Here is a 13,665-nt window from a genome sequence, read left to right on the forward strand (position 1 = left end):
GGGAGGGAAGGGTGGCGGACGAGGGGGTGTGGGGGAGGGAAGGGTGGCGGACGAGGGGGTGTGGGGGAGGGAAGGGTGGCGGACGAGGGGGTGTGGGGGAGGGAAGGGTGGCGGATGAGGGGGTGTGGGGGAGGGAAGGGTGGCGGATGAGGGGGTGTGGGGGAGGGAAGGGTGGCGGACGAGGGGGTGTGGGGGAGGGAAGGGTGGCGGACGAGGGGGTGTGGGGGAGGGAAGGGTGGCGGACGAAGGGAAGGGGTGTGGGGAGGGAAGGGTGGCGGACGAGGGGGTGTGGGGGAGGGAAGGGTGGCGGACGAGGGGGTGTGGGGGAGGGAAGGGTGGCGGACGAGGGGGTGTGGGGGAGGGAAGGGTGGCGGACGAGGGGGTGTGGGGGAGGGAAGGGTGGCGGATGAGGGGGTGTGGGGGAGGGAAGGGTGGTGGACATGATTCCTGCAGAATTGGGGATACATCACTGCTGCTTCCTGGCCCGCAGGGAGGTGTTTTTATTAAAAAAAAAGAACAAAACTTAAAATGTCAATTTTTGAATGGTGATTGCGGGGTTCTCTGGAGAATCCTGAGATGGAACAGGCCCAATGCCTGACCCACTCAATGGGCATGATTTTCTCAAAGGGGTCCATTACAGCCATTATGTCACTCATTCACTTAAGGGGCCTAATGTCTGTTTTAGGTGCTCACCCCGCGTGCCTAAAAAAATTGCACTCATAAATCTGGCAGTGGAACCAACTTGTGCAGAGTTAACAGAGATCAGCCGCTGTAACACATATGAATTTCTACTCCAATTAATGCATCAAAAAATGAGGCACGGTTTTCTACGAAATAAACTCTCTGGAGGATAAAAAAGCATTCTTATCCGGGTGAAATGTTTTAGGCGTATCTGTATCAAACCTTGTATATTATGCTTCCTACTGTGGGGTATTGTTTTCTTGTTAAGACCTAATGCAGAATTCAGTGCAAAGGATTATTCACTATTGTCACTTGGTCAATATGCCCCTTAAAGCTAACTCAATGTAATAGTTCAGAATTATTCGCAGCATAACTCCAGACAGCACTCTTTAATGTACCCAATACCTCCACTGCTGTGGCCTAATCATTTTCCTGGCAGATTACAGCTCAGTAGATGGTTCCCTCTTCTCCCTCTCACTCTCATTGTCTACATCATATGGGACATGGAAAGCCACATATGGACACTTTTTAACATTGAGGCAAACCAGCTTTTCAAGCGTTGCTGTTTTGACTATATCAAAGCCCGTTTTCCCTCCAAATGTGCTTGGCTTCCAATAATCTGGAGAACAGATTGGGTTTCCCATGAGTCCTTTGAGGGAAAAGGGAGCACCCATTTCCACCATACTTTGCCCAAAAATGGCATTTTCATATGGCGCTTCCAGCAATAGTGCAGGGAAAAATTCCATTGCATCAATGTGTCCGTACAATTTCTCCAGTTGAGCTGCTACTTCTGTTTCACCTGCAATGAAAGAAAACAATCAGATTGGGTTTATTTAGCAAGAAGCCCTAATTGTTCTTTAAATGACAAAAAAAAAACTTTGTATGTTTTTATTGTCAAATTAAGCAAGAACATTATTTATACAGCGTTATTCATACAAATGCTCTAACATAGGAAAAAACGTCCCAAGGTGCCTCACATAGAAGTGTAAGGAACAAAAAATAGACACCAAGCCAAAGAGGAGATTGGGTAGAGTGAGAAAATGCTTGGTCAAAGAGGTGGAGAAATTTAGCAAAGGAGTTCCAGAGAGCGGAATAAAATGTAGTTTCTGTTTTTTCAGTGATCTTTTGCAGGTGCAAATAAATATTCTAATAAAGAATGGTGAATTCATTAAAATACATTTAAAATGGTCCTCGTTGGCTACAGCCAGCTTCCAAGCTGTCCACAGTGTGGTTCAGCTTTGTTTGCATACTAATACCTACTGGCATCTAATGCGTTGCATGAAACTCAATTCAGATGTGCCAACTGTCTAACCAATGAACTAAAGATTGATGACAAATTATTTGTGGTTCTGAGTAAATTCTGATAAATGTGTCTCTCTGAAGCTGTTACATGTCCATACTGGTTATCTCAATAACATGGATATGGTACCACAACAAGCCCAAACCAGCCAAACGTCATGGGTAGGATTTTGCCCTCAGCGGAGGTGCTCGGGTGGCTCCACGCCATTATTTCAGGCGGGTGGGCTAATTATGGCCCGTCCTGCGTGGATGGCGAGTGGCAGGGCTGGGCGCTGCCTATGCGGGTGGGGGGGGAGGAGGGAGAGCCGGGCCTAGTGCGCATTTCGTGCATTCGCGAGAAAGAGCGCTTCAATCTCCCTGAGGCACGGAGCGCTATGTTAAACAAAAACATGAAGAGAATAAATAAAACTTTAATTAAACATGTCCCCTCTCGTGACTCTGTCACATGTTTTTAATTCAAAAACAACGTTTTTATTTAATGTTTATTTGCTTTATGGAACCTCATCCCGCTCGTGGATGAGGTTTCCTAAAGAATGTAAAGGCCGCTTGGCCTTTTCGTCTGCCCGCCGACCGTAAGGTTGGACGGACAGTGTAAGTTTGAATTTAATTAGATTGTTAATGGCCTTAATGGGCCTTTTAATTATTGGCGGGCACCCACTGGACAAAAAATTGTGAGACTGTGCAATGGCGTCAGGACCACGCCTGACATCATCGCGCGTCATTTTGCACTTGGGCATGTCAGGCATGCGCCCATGCGCCGAGCGTAATATTCTGCCCCATGATGCTATAGAACAAACAAAAAAAAACACTGTCCTATACCCAGAGCTGTTTGGTTCTGTATCAACCTTATTATTTAATGTCGATTGAAATGCAACTGCAGATCTATCTGCATTCCTATTTCCCTGTCAGGTTTAAATTTCTGCTACTTCATAGTCTTCAGGTTTCCATTCACAGGGAGGAAGCCATTTCAATAAAAGGTTATACAGCGCACAACAGGGACAGAGTAAGCAACTGTTTAAGTTGAGCAACACTACAAGTATAGCACACTCACTTTTCCAGAACCACTTCATCCAATTCAGGGCTGCGGGGAGTCAGAGCCTGTCCCCACAGGTAATGGGCACTGGCGGGGCACACCCAGGACGAGACGCCAGTCCATCACAGGGCACACACTCACACGCACTGGGGGACAACTTACTGCAGCCAATCCACTTAACCAGCGTGCCTTTGGATGGTGGGAGGAAATCAAAGCACCCAGAGGAAACCCACACAGACACGGGGAGAATGTGCAAACTCAACACAGACAGATGTGCAAGGTAAGGATCGAACCCGTTGCCTGGAGCTGTGAGGCAGGAGCGCTAACTACTGTGCCACCCCAATTATAGTACACTTCTTCCAATAATCTCCTTCCCCTTGTTCAGGCTTCTATTTAAATTGATTTTGATCATCTAGGCTCAAAACCGGCTTACAGAATGTGACCATCTGCCATATTCTGAACAAAAACACCATTTGGTATCATTTCCATTGTAAGTTCTGAGGAGGGGAATTTGTATTGTAACTATGGCAACAAATTTAACCCCAACTTAAATTATCATTGGCTTCAAGAAGCATAGCCCAGGATTGGAAGGTTTGCAAACGCTTGTCCAAAGAATAATTGGAGAAGACAGAGACTTGCTGAGCCAGCGTGAATTTCATTGCTACTTCACCATTTACTGAAGCAACAACTAATCAGCTCATTAAATATCAGGCGCTTGTCTAGTCACTGGAATAAAAATACGGGCAAAAACGCCAAGCCAAACATTAAATGAAATTGGCTCTGAAAATGGCTGTGAACATAGGCCTAGATTTTTCCAGTCGACCTACACTGGCTCTTATCTGGAACTTGGGTGGAATTTGACAGAAGATTTCTTGGAGCTGTTTCACCGGCTCTCCTCCTGTTCACTTCTGGGATTTCCTGCCACAGGTGATGGAAAATATATTCAGCTGGACAAGAGCGGACACATTGCGATGCCATGCAAATAATAGGGGTAAGTTATTTGTCATATTTTCCATAGCCTGCGGTAAAGCAAAAGTAGATTTGAATATTGCAGCCAGATCTCCTTCCAGTGAAACATTGTCAACTTTCCAAGTTCAGGTCATGCATGATGTTACAAGTTGTTTCAGAGCTTTGACACAAAAGTACTGATTTCAACATCCACCTCATGTTAAGTGTGTATATATTTTAATAAAAGCCAAGAATCCTACGCCGAGAGCGACTAATAACTATATTAGAGACAACTGCCGACAACACTGACATTATGGGCAGGATAATTTACTTAACTCAATTTCTTTTCAATCCGGTAAGGCCCGCTAAACCTTGCCTTTAGTGGTTCACTCGTTACAGGTAATAAACCTAACACCTTTTCGACAGCAACAAAACTATGAGCTGTGGCTCTCCCACCCGCCTTCACCTTCATCACCTGCTGTGATGCCTTTAAACGTTCTTTCGCTAACTCACTTCCCTTGTCACATAATCCAGGAGAGCAGTTTCCGAATTTTGACCCGCCAATTTCTCCTGAATCAGCTTCAGTGGTCCCCTTACCTCAGGACCATAGACTAATTCAAAAGGACTAAATATTGTCGATATAATAGGAGCATCCCCAATAGCAAATAGCAAGAATGGAATTACCCTGTCCCAATTCTGTGAATAGTCTTGACTCTACGCCCTCATCATAGTTTTTAAAGTTTGATGCCATCTTTCCAAAGCCCCTTGTGACTCCGGATGATAAGCTGTTGACTTAAACTGTTTTATCCCCAAACTGTTCATTACTTCCTTAACCAGCTGTGACATGAAATTTGAACCCTGATCCGGTTGTATTTCTTTTGGCAAATCATATCTGGTAAAAAATTTAGTCAACTCTTCCACAAGTCTCTTTGCTGTAACATTTCACAAAGGTATCACTTCTGGGAACCTTTTGGACACATCCACTATTGCCAGCAAGTAATGATTTCCACTGTTAGTGTTAGGGAGGTGCCCTACACAATCAATCCAGATTCTAGTGAAAGGTTCCTCAAATGCTTGAATCAGAATTAAAGGTGTCAGTTTAATCACTGCTTGAGGCTTTCCTGTCACCTGATATGTGTGACATATTCTATAGAATTTGACTTCATCTTTATGCAATAAAGGCCAATAGAAATGTTTTTGTATTTTTATCTGAGCCTTCCTAATTCCTAAATGTCCCCCTATTGGAATTTCATGAGCTACTCTCAATATCTCATTTCCTTATCCAAATGACATAATTATCTGATGCACTACCATCCATTTTTCATCTGCTAAAACAGGCAATGGCCTCTACTTCCTCATTAACATATTACCTTTAAAGTAATAACATTCTGGAATATATTCTGCCCCTGTTTCGGAGTATGCTGTCTGATATAACTGTTTTATTCATGGATCTTTTTGTTGTAGCTCTACTAATTTAACTGAACTAAACAGTTTAGCTTCATTCTCCTCCATTCTCTCTCCTTCAACAATCTTATCAAAGATAGTATCAGCTAATTGAATATCAGCATCTTCCCCCTGCCTTTTAAATTCCTCTTCTTCCTGTTTTAGCCTGTGAGCTTGTGATCTCGTTACCACACAATCTGGAAACCATCCAGCATGCTCTTTCTGCAACACCTCTTTTGAATGTACCTCCACAGACTACCTGGCTACAGTAGGCATCACCAACATCTGTGACCCAGCTATATCATTACCTAATATAAACTGAATGCCTGCAAAGGGAAATTTTCCACTTCTCCAACAATCACTTCACCTGTTTTCCACTTACTCTTTAAATTTACCTTCCACAATGGAATAGGTTTAGCATCTGCATGAACCCCACTTTTTATCACTTTTCCTGCAATACTCCCTCTGCACAACAAATATCACTATCTAATATCATTAAGGATTGACTAGCCCCTGTGCCTCTTAAAATTTTTAATATCTTTGTCTGCTCCACCCTGTACACATACAAAATCTTTAAACATTTCTGTAACCTGCCCTTCAGAACTCCCTTGGGTAAACTGTGAACACATTCCCACTTCTTTACCTATAACTGATTCTTCTTGCTTCACCTGCACACAAATCGTTTTTTTCGTCCTGTGCCTGGATCTCAGAGCCCACAGTATTCCAGAACTTTTCTGCATTCCAACCACTGCAACAGATTTACCCTGTAACCTCCAACACATTAGGCAACATCTTCCCCCTGTCCGGGGGAGGGGGGTGCCTGAGCAGGTGGGTGGGCGGGTTCCCCACCGGCGCCCCCGATCGGGGGAGCACCGCCATTTTACGATTGAAGACATTCACCCCCTAACCATCAATTAAGGACTATGTGCTCCCTGTGCAGGCGGGGTGGATTCCCTGAGCTGGGAGTGCACTCCTTTGCGCATGCATGTGAAAGAGCACACAGATCTCCCTGAGGCAAAGTGCTGCCTCAGGGAGATTGGCTCAGGTTTGTAACATTAAATAAAGATGAGGAAAAAAAAGTACTGACATGTCCCTTTATGTGCCAGTGTCACATGAGGTGGGATATGTCAATTTCTTTTATTTAGAGATTTCAAACAAATTTTAACAACCTTATGAAACCTCATCCCGCCGGTGGATGAGGTTTCATGTTTTTTCTGAAGCCCACCAGGGCTCCCGGCCTGCCCGCCAACCTTAAGGTTGGACAGGTAGGTCCATCAATCACTTTAATTACTTTTTTAATGGCCTTAATAGGTCTTTGGCAGTTCGGTGGGCGCACAGCCGATTCAGCTGCACGCCCGCTGAACTGAAAATCTAAATGACGTGGGGTGACGTGGGGACGCAAACCCAATGTCAACCCCGCGTCATTTTACGTGTCGGCGAGCAGGCCCCGCCCCTCGCTCGCCAACCGGAAGATGCAGCCCATTGACTTTGTGCGCCCAATTACAATGAAAATACCGCAGTTTTCGAGTGTCACTTCTACCCTCAGCACCTTCTTTTTTAGTCTGAAGAAAAACTTCCTGAGAATTTCCAATTACTCCTTCTCTTCCCTGACTACCTACCTTCCTTTCACCTTCCCTCTTTCTATCCTTCTCGGATTTAAAAGAGTGAAGGAAAAAAGGTTTTGATCCATGAACTAACTCTGAACTATGAACTAAGCAGCTATCTCTGCTGCTTGCCTAGTCGTTTTAATCCTCTGTTCTTCCACATGAGTTCTCACTACCGAAGGAATTGAATCTTTAAATTCTTCCAAAAGAATTACTTCTCTAAGAGCTGCATATGCTGTCTCTACCTTTAATGCCAGTATCCGCCGGTCAAAATGATTTTGTTTTACTCTCTCAAACTCAATATAAGTTTGACCAGGCTGTGTCCTTATATTCCGAAATTTCTGTCTGTACAGCTCAGGAACCAACTCATTTGCACTCAAAATAGCCTTTTTACTGCATCATAATCCACCGATACTTCTCCTGACAGTGAAGCATAAACCTCATGAACTCTATTGACCAATCTAGATTGTAAAAGCAATGTCCAGATTTCTTGTGGCCATTTCATCTGCTTAGCAATCATCTCAAATGAGATAAAGATCGCCTCCACCTCCCTTTCCTCAAACTTCAGAACAGCTTGTACAAATTTAAACATCTCCCCACTGTGCTTTAGATTGGAAGCCGTCATTTCATTTCAGAACCTCCCTCAGTCTCTTAGATCCCTTTTTTAACTTCCAGCTTTTTAAGCTGATATTCTCTCTCCCTCTCCTTCTCTCGTTCTTCCCTTGCTAATTTCTTCAGTAGCAATCTTCCCTTCCCTGTTTTCTTTCTCTCTCCTGTCTTTCTGCTTTCTCCCTTTGAAATGCCCTTTCTCTTTCCGTTTCCTTTTCCTCTGCCTCCAATTCCAGTTTTTCATTTCCTTTGCTTGTTCAAGTTCAAGCTTCTTTATTTGTAACTGAAGTCTCACTACCTCCAGCTGAGACTTACGAGTGTCAGGTATCCCTCCCAACTTCAAATGCTGTGCTATATCTTCAACTATGTCTGCTTTCTTTACCCTACAGTTAACCTCAACTGCAACTTATCCACCAATTCTACTAACTTACCCTTCGATACTCTTTGTGAACCAATCAGAGTTATGTCTCCCACTCTCAGAGAAGTCTTAGCTATGGATCAAGCCATTTTTGCAGCCTCACCACTTTAAAATCCCTCAACACCAACTCCTGAGTTCAATGTTCTTCTCTTACTCATAGCCTTAAGATTCACCAACTCCAAACCAATCTGGAAATTTCAAAAATCCCACCAAGAGCCCCCAGTTTGGTTATGATGTGGCAGGTGATGTGTACCAGGTGGACCAAATCCACAAGGGAAACTTAGTCACGCTATCAGAATGGTTTTGCAATTTGTATTTATTACGAGAAGATTTGTGCACTGAATTCAGAAGTAATGAGTCCACTAACACCCTTAGAGATTTTAAAAATTAAATTAAAACATTTATTAACAGAAGCAAAGATTGCAAGCACATACATAAGGTACTATATATTAATATATTATAATATATAGGGCAGTATCTTCCGGTTGGCGAGCGGGGGCGGGGCCTGCTCGCTGACGTGTAAAATGACACGAGGTGATGTCGGGCGTACGCCCCGGTGTCACCCTGTGTCGTTTAGATTTTCAGTTCGGCGGGCGCGCAGCCAACTCAGCTGCGCGCCCGCCGACCTGTCAACGGCCTTTTAAGACCATTAAAAAAGTAATTAAAATGGTTAACGGACCAGCCCGTCCACCCTTAAGGTTGGCGGGGCAGGCGAAGAGCCCAGGCGGCCTTCAGAAAAAACATGAAACCTCATCCATGGGTGGGATGAGGTTTCATGAAGGATTTAAAATTTGTGTTACAGTTTTAATAAAAGTAATTGACATGTCCCAGCTCATGCGACAGTGTCACATGAGGGGACATGTCAATAACATTTTTCTCATCCTTTATTATCTTTTTAAAAGTAACACTGATCTCCCTGAGGCAGCACTTTGCCTCAGGGAGATCTGTGTGATCTTTCGCGCGCGTGCACAAAAGGGCACACTCCCGGCTGAGGGAATCCCCCCGCACAGGGAGTGCACAGTGTTTCCGGGTGGATGTCACGCTGGGCTGGCCTTAATTGGCCCGCCCACGTAAGATTGCAGTGTGCCCCCGACTGGGGGCGTTGATCGGGAACACACCCGCTTGTGCCCACTCCTGCACAACCCCCCCTCGACGGGGGAAAATGCTGCCCGTAATATATTAATACTATAACAAATCCCAAAATTCCTAATTAAACTGACTCCCAACTACACACCCCCTTTAAGGCAACAGTCCAAAATAGATTTTAAATTTAAAAAGCAAGCCAGTAAGTTACCACAGTACCCACTCAACAGTGGAATTCCAAAGGCGTTTCTCCAACTTTAGATACTGGGCACAGCAGGCTTTTGCAAAAATGGCTGGAGGCTTCTTCAAGACTGTTTCATGCACTCCTGTTACATCTTACATGGTCCCCAACTTGGTCCTTCATTCCCCTTTATAAATGTTTCTCTCTCTTTATACTGTAAATTCCATTGTTCCATATGTCTTTGCAAATTTACTTTTCCCATAATATAAAAATTTTTCATGTTGCCAATATGACCTCTTTCCTTTTGGGAAAAATAAACACACTGCTTGGCCTTGCTTATCTTGCCAGCTGTAAACGCCCTACCATCCCTTTGAAATCCAAACAACTCCTTCACTTATCTAAAAATGCAAATTTTCTTCACACCTTATATTCTACGACTTCATCCATGTTTACTCATTAGCATTTCAAGCCCTTAAACCTACCCCCTTTTTGTAATTTCAAGCTTGCGCAGTCCAGCCAACTCCAATTCAATTAAATCGCACACACAAACCATTTCTACTCACCTCCATAAACCTACTTTACAACAACCCATAATAATATGATGCAAATGATTATAGCTTTGTAACACGTTGTAGGTGAGGCAAAGAATAAATCAGGAGAACAAAATACTACGACTGCTGGAAACCTAAAATAAAAACAGAAAATGCTGGAAATACTCAGCAGGTCTGACAACACCTTCGGAGAGAGAAACTGTTTCAGGTTGGTGAACTTTCAGAAGTGTCAGCCCAAATTCTTATTTCTATGACTCATATTAACCTAGGACAATATTGTCTACCTATCCACTTAGTCAATGTTGTTGGACCAGAAATATATCAAAAGCCAGAGAAGCACAACAAAAATGTAAGTGACAAAGAATGAAATAAGAAGCACTGAAGCACCCAGTCAGCAAAGATAATCATCTAAATGTCGATCCATTTCTGAGTTAACAAAACCAAAAAACTGCAGTGGCTGGAAATCTGAAATACTCAGCAGATCAGGCAGCATCTGTGCAGAGGAAACGAGTAAATGCAATAGGGCCTTGAGCATGTAAAAGAGAGAGAGGGAGAAGGAGCAACAAAAGGGAAGGTCTGAGATAGGGTAGAGGTCAAGAGAATGTAAAGGAGGTTTCATGGTGCAGAGGCCAAAGGGAGTGATAAAAGGTAAAGTAAAAGAACAAAAGATATGTCTCGATAAGGGATGAATGTCTGGATGGCAAAGTGAGGGAATAAAGAATTGAGAACAAACTGAACCAGAAAAGAAAACACAAAACAAAATGGAGGCAGAGGTTATGATCTAAAATATTTGAACTCAGTGTTGAGTCCAGAGGCTGCAGACTTGAAAGATGAGGTGCTGTCCCTGAGTTTGCATTAAGCTTTGATAGAACATTGTAGCAGGCCAAGAACAGAAAGGTCAGGGTGGGAGTAAGGTGGAGAATTAAAATGACGAGCCTCCATTTTTGAGGGTTCAGAATGATATCCAACCTTTGATAACACCGTGAATCTGTTACAGAAAGGAAAGGAAGGGCCATAATGGGGAAGTCAGTATTTCTCTATATTAAGTTTCTACTTAATTACTACTGCAAATTGCCTAGATCTGTCAAACATTGCTATTAATTATGTTAACTTCCACTGAAATGGTCACCAAAATTAGACCAGCAGCAATATTAAAGTTTATGTATCATATTTGTAGAAATGTTTTTCAAAAGGTAGTTGATAATGCAAGGAATTCATTTTGCAATTGAACGTCTGATGTCTCTCAACAAAACACAATTTATTCAGAGAATGGATATGAAAATATTGGACACTGTTATTGATTCTCCCCAAGGCTGTGCTAAGGTCTGTCCAAATACTTTGATCATCTCACATTTTCTTTGTGGTTTACTGCTGGGTTATCAGTAATTCTCCAAAGATTGTTATCAAGGTTTTCTTCCAAGAATGGCTAGAAAACTGGGGTACAACGAAGAATAGAGTAAACTGCAACAGCTCCTCATTCTAAAGACTGCAGTATAATTTTTAAAAATGTGCTTATGGGATGTGGGTGTCACTGACTAGGCCAGCATTTATTACCCATGCCTAATTTAAGGGATTTAAGAGTCAATCTCTGGGGTCTAGAGTCGCATGTAGGCCAGTAGATTTCTTTCCCTAAAGGACATTAGTGAACCAGATGGGTTTTTACAACAATCGGCAATGGTTTCATGGTCATCATCAAGACTTTTAATTCCATAGTATTATTGAATTCAAATTTCACCACCTGGTGGGGTTTGAACGTGGGTCCCCAGAGCATTAGCCTGGGTTTCCAGAATACTAGTCCAGTGACAATACCACTATGGCACCGCCTCCACTTACATGAAATAATATAAACACCATGAAACAAGGAACATTGCAGTATAATGAGACCATGCTGTTAAAGGGTTAGAAACAAGGCTGGCCCTCACATTTACTAAGGGGTGAAAGTGTTATGGCAAACCCATAAGTCAGGGTTTACCAGAGGCTATGCAGGATTTAGCTGTCTGTTACAATCTTTTCAATAGCTTTCCAGCTTGAGAACCAGGCTGCCTGCTGGGTTGGAAAGCAGCCAAGAAGCAAATGCTGGATTAGCGGGAGTTGTTGGTAGTTGGGATGGTGTTGGAGATTGCAGGGGTGACTGTGTGGAAGTCATGGAGGCCAGAGATTGGGGGCGGTGGGGGTGGGGGGGGAAGAGAGTGGGAGATGGGGAGATTGCAGGAGAGCAGCAGATGACAGGGGAGCTGCTGAAGTTAGAGGGTGGGCAATGGGAAATCAGGGTGGGTACAGGGGTTAGTTTGTTGGGCCTGGAGGAAACATTCCTGCATCTCCTGGCCCACAAGCAGGTCATGTTTCTGTCCCTCCTTGCCTCCTTTTATCCCTGAGCCCTGGGAAATCTGGCTGATGTCAGATAAAAAATTGAATACCTGTTAAAATGGAGACACGCTGTCTCCTTAAAATGTTTCAATGACTCCACTGCCTGTGAGTGGATTATTCGCCTGTCATCCAACCCCACCACAATCCCCAATTCTGACTCACCTCTATTGAAACCGGAAGTGGGCGAGTTGACAGCGGGTTTGAAATACTTTACTTCTCACTTGATCTAAACTTGATCCACGCTAGGGGGGTAAAATTCTGCCCCCCCACCCCACACCCCACTATGTTTATCAGCTACATTTCCTTAACACACCTGGAAATAATCGGCTAGGTTTTCCGACGTCAGGCCTATATGGGGGTCCCAAGGCCCAACTTTCCTGGTGGCAGTCTCCTAATTGGCGGCCTCCATGCTTGCCATCTGGCTCCCAAGGCTATAGGCCTAATCAGAAGGCCTGCAGCGATGTCAGCCTAGGAGCCCCACTGGGAGAGGTGGGCGCTGCCAATGTAGGCGGAGGAGCGCGAGGGCGCCTCAACATGGAGGCACCCTCAGTTGCATGTGTACAAGCCAACAAATAAAGTGGTCCAAAACTGGTAGGGCCATCAAGGTGGAGGGAAAACCCTCCACAGGACTATTGATGGATGCAACTGCAGCCTTTCATCTCTGTGGCCCATTACTGGGGCATGGCAACTCCAACTGTCACCCGACTTGCTGCTGGGAGGCTGCCTTGGCTGAGCTGTGGGAGGGGCCACTCTGATACCCTCAAAAAGACCCCTGAGTGGAGCCTTCATTGGACTAATTGGCTGCCCACCTCCACTGAGCGGGCAGCTGACGAGCTTCCCAGTTTGCCCCAGGAAAGTCCCCTGGAAGCTCCCACAACCCCAACCCCACCACCATGGGCTGGGAAAATTCAGCTCTTATAAACCCAGCTACTCATTCTACGGATCCTTACCTGTTAACTCCTGGAAGGATTTATACGGGTTCAGACCAAACCATTTCCGGTACTGATTAAATGGCTGAAGCCTTAACTGTCTCCCATGTTCAATGACACCAATAGCCACAGGCAGTGTATTTTTGTTGATATTTTTCCCTCCACCGATCTGTAATAACAATATTAGCCATTTGTAAACAGATCCATGCTTGCTTTTGGCCTTATTTATATTCCTTATTTTGTAAAACAAAACTCTTGTACATTACTAAATTGTCAATGAACAATTGTACCTTGAGCTGGTCCCTCCTGGAGGAGGAAGAACATGGTGCACAGACATTCCACAAATATATTCATTTTTTGTATTTCTGTTATGATGTACTTTGTCAATGTGTTATAGAGGTGCTGTAGAGATTTCATTAGTATTTGGATCTTATTATCGGGCAGATACAGTCTCTAATTTGGTAAATAACTATTTATTATTTCATCATCCATTTCCTATAATTTTCACTCATTTAAACA

At 43.9% G+C, this 13,665-nt stretch overlaps 1 protein-coding gene across 1 annotated transcript in view; it reads right to left on the bottom strand.

Moving 5' to 3' along the window:
* Positions 1–509: 509 nt before the first annotated feature.
* LOC144685393 (prostaglandin G/H synthase 1-like) overlaps positions 510–13,665 on the bottom strand; it is a 90,477-nt gene continuing 77,321 nt past the window's right edge. Inside the window, exons 10-11 of the mRNA XM_078549811.1 lie at positions 13,168–13,315; positions 510–1,480 (exon numbers count right to left, since the gene is read on the bottom strand). Coding sequence (XP_078405937.1) covers positions 1,122–1,480; positions 13,168–13,315 — 507 coding nt within the window. The 3' untranslated portion in view covers positions 510–1,121. The remainder of the gene's footprint in view (positions 1,481–13,167; positions 13,316–13,665) is intronic.

This window comes from Cetorhinus maximus, chromosome 10 (assembly GCF_964194155.1).
Source record: "Cetorhinus maximus chromosome 10, sCetMax3.hap1.1, whole genome shotgun sequence".
Lineage (NCBI taxonomy): Eukaryota > Metazoa > Chordata > Chondrichthyes > Lamniformes > Cetorhinidae > Cetorhinus > Cetorhinus maximus.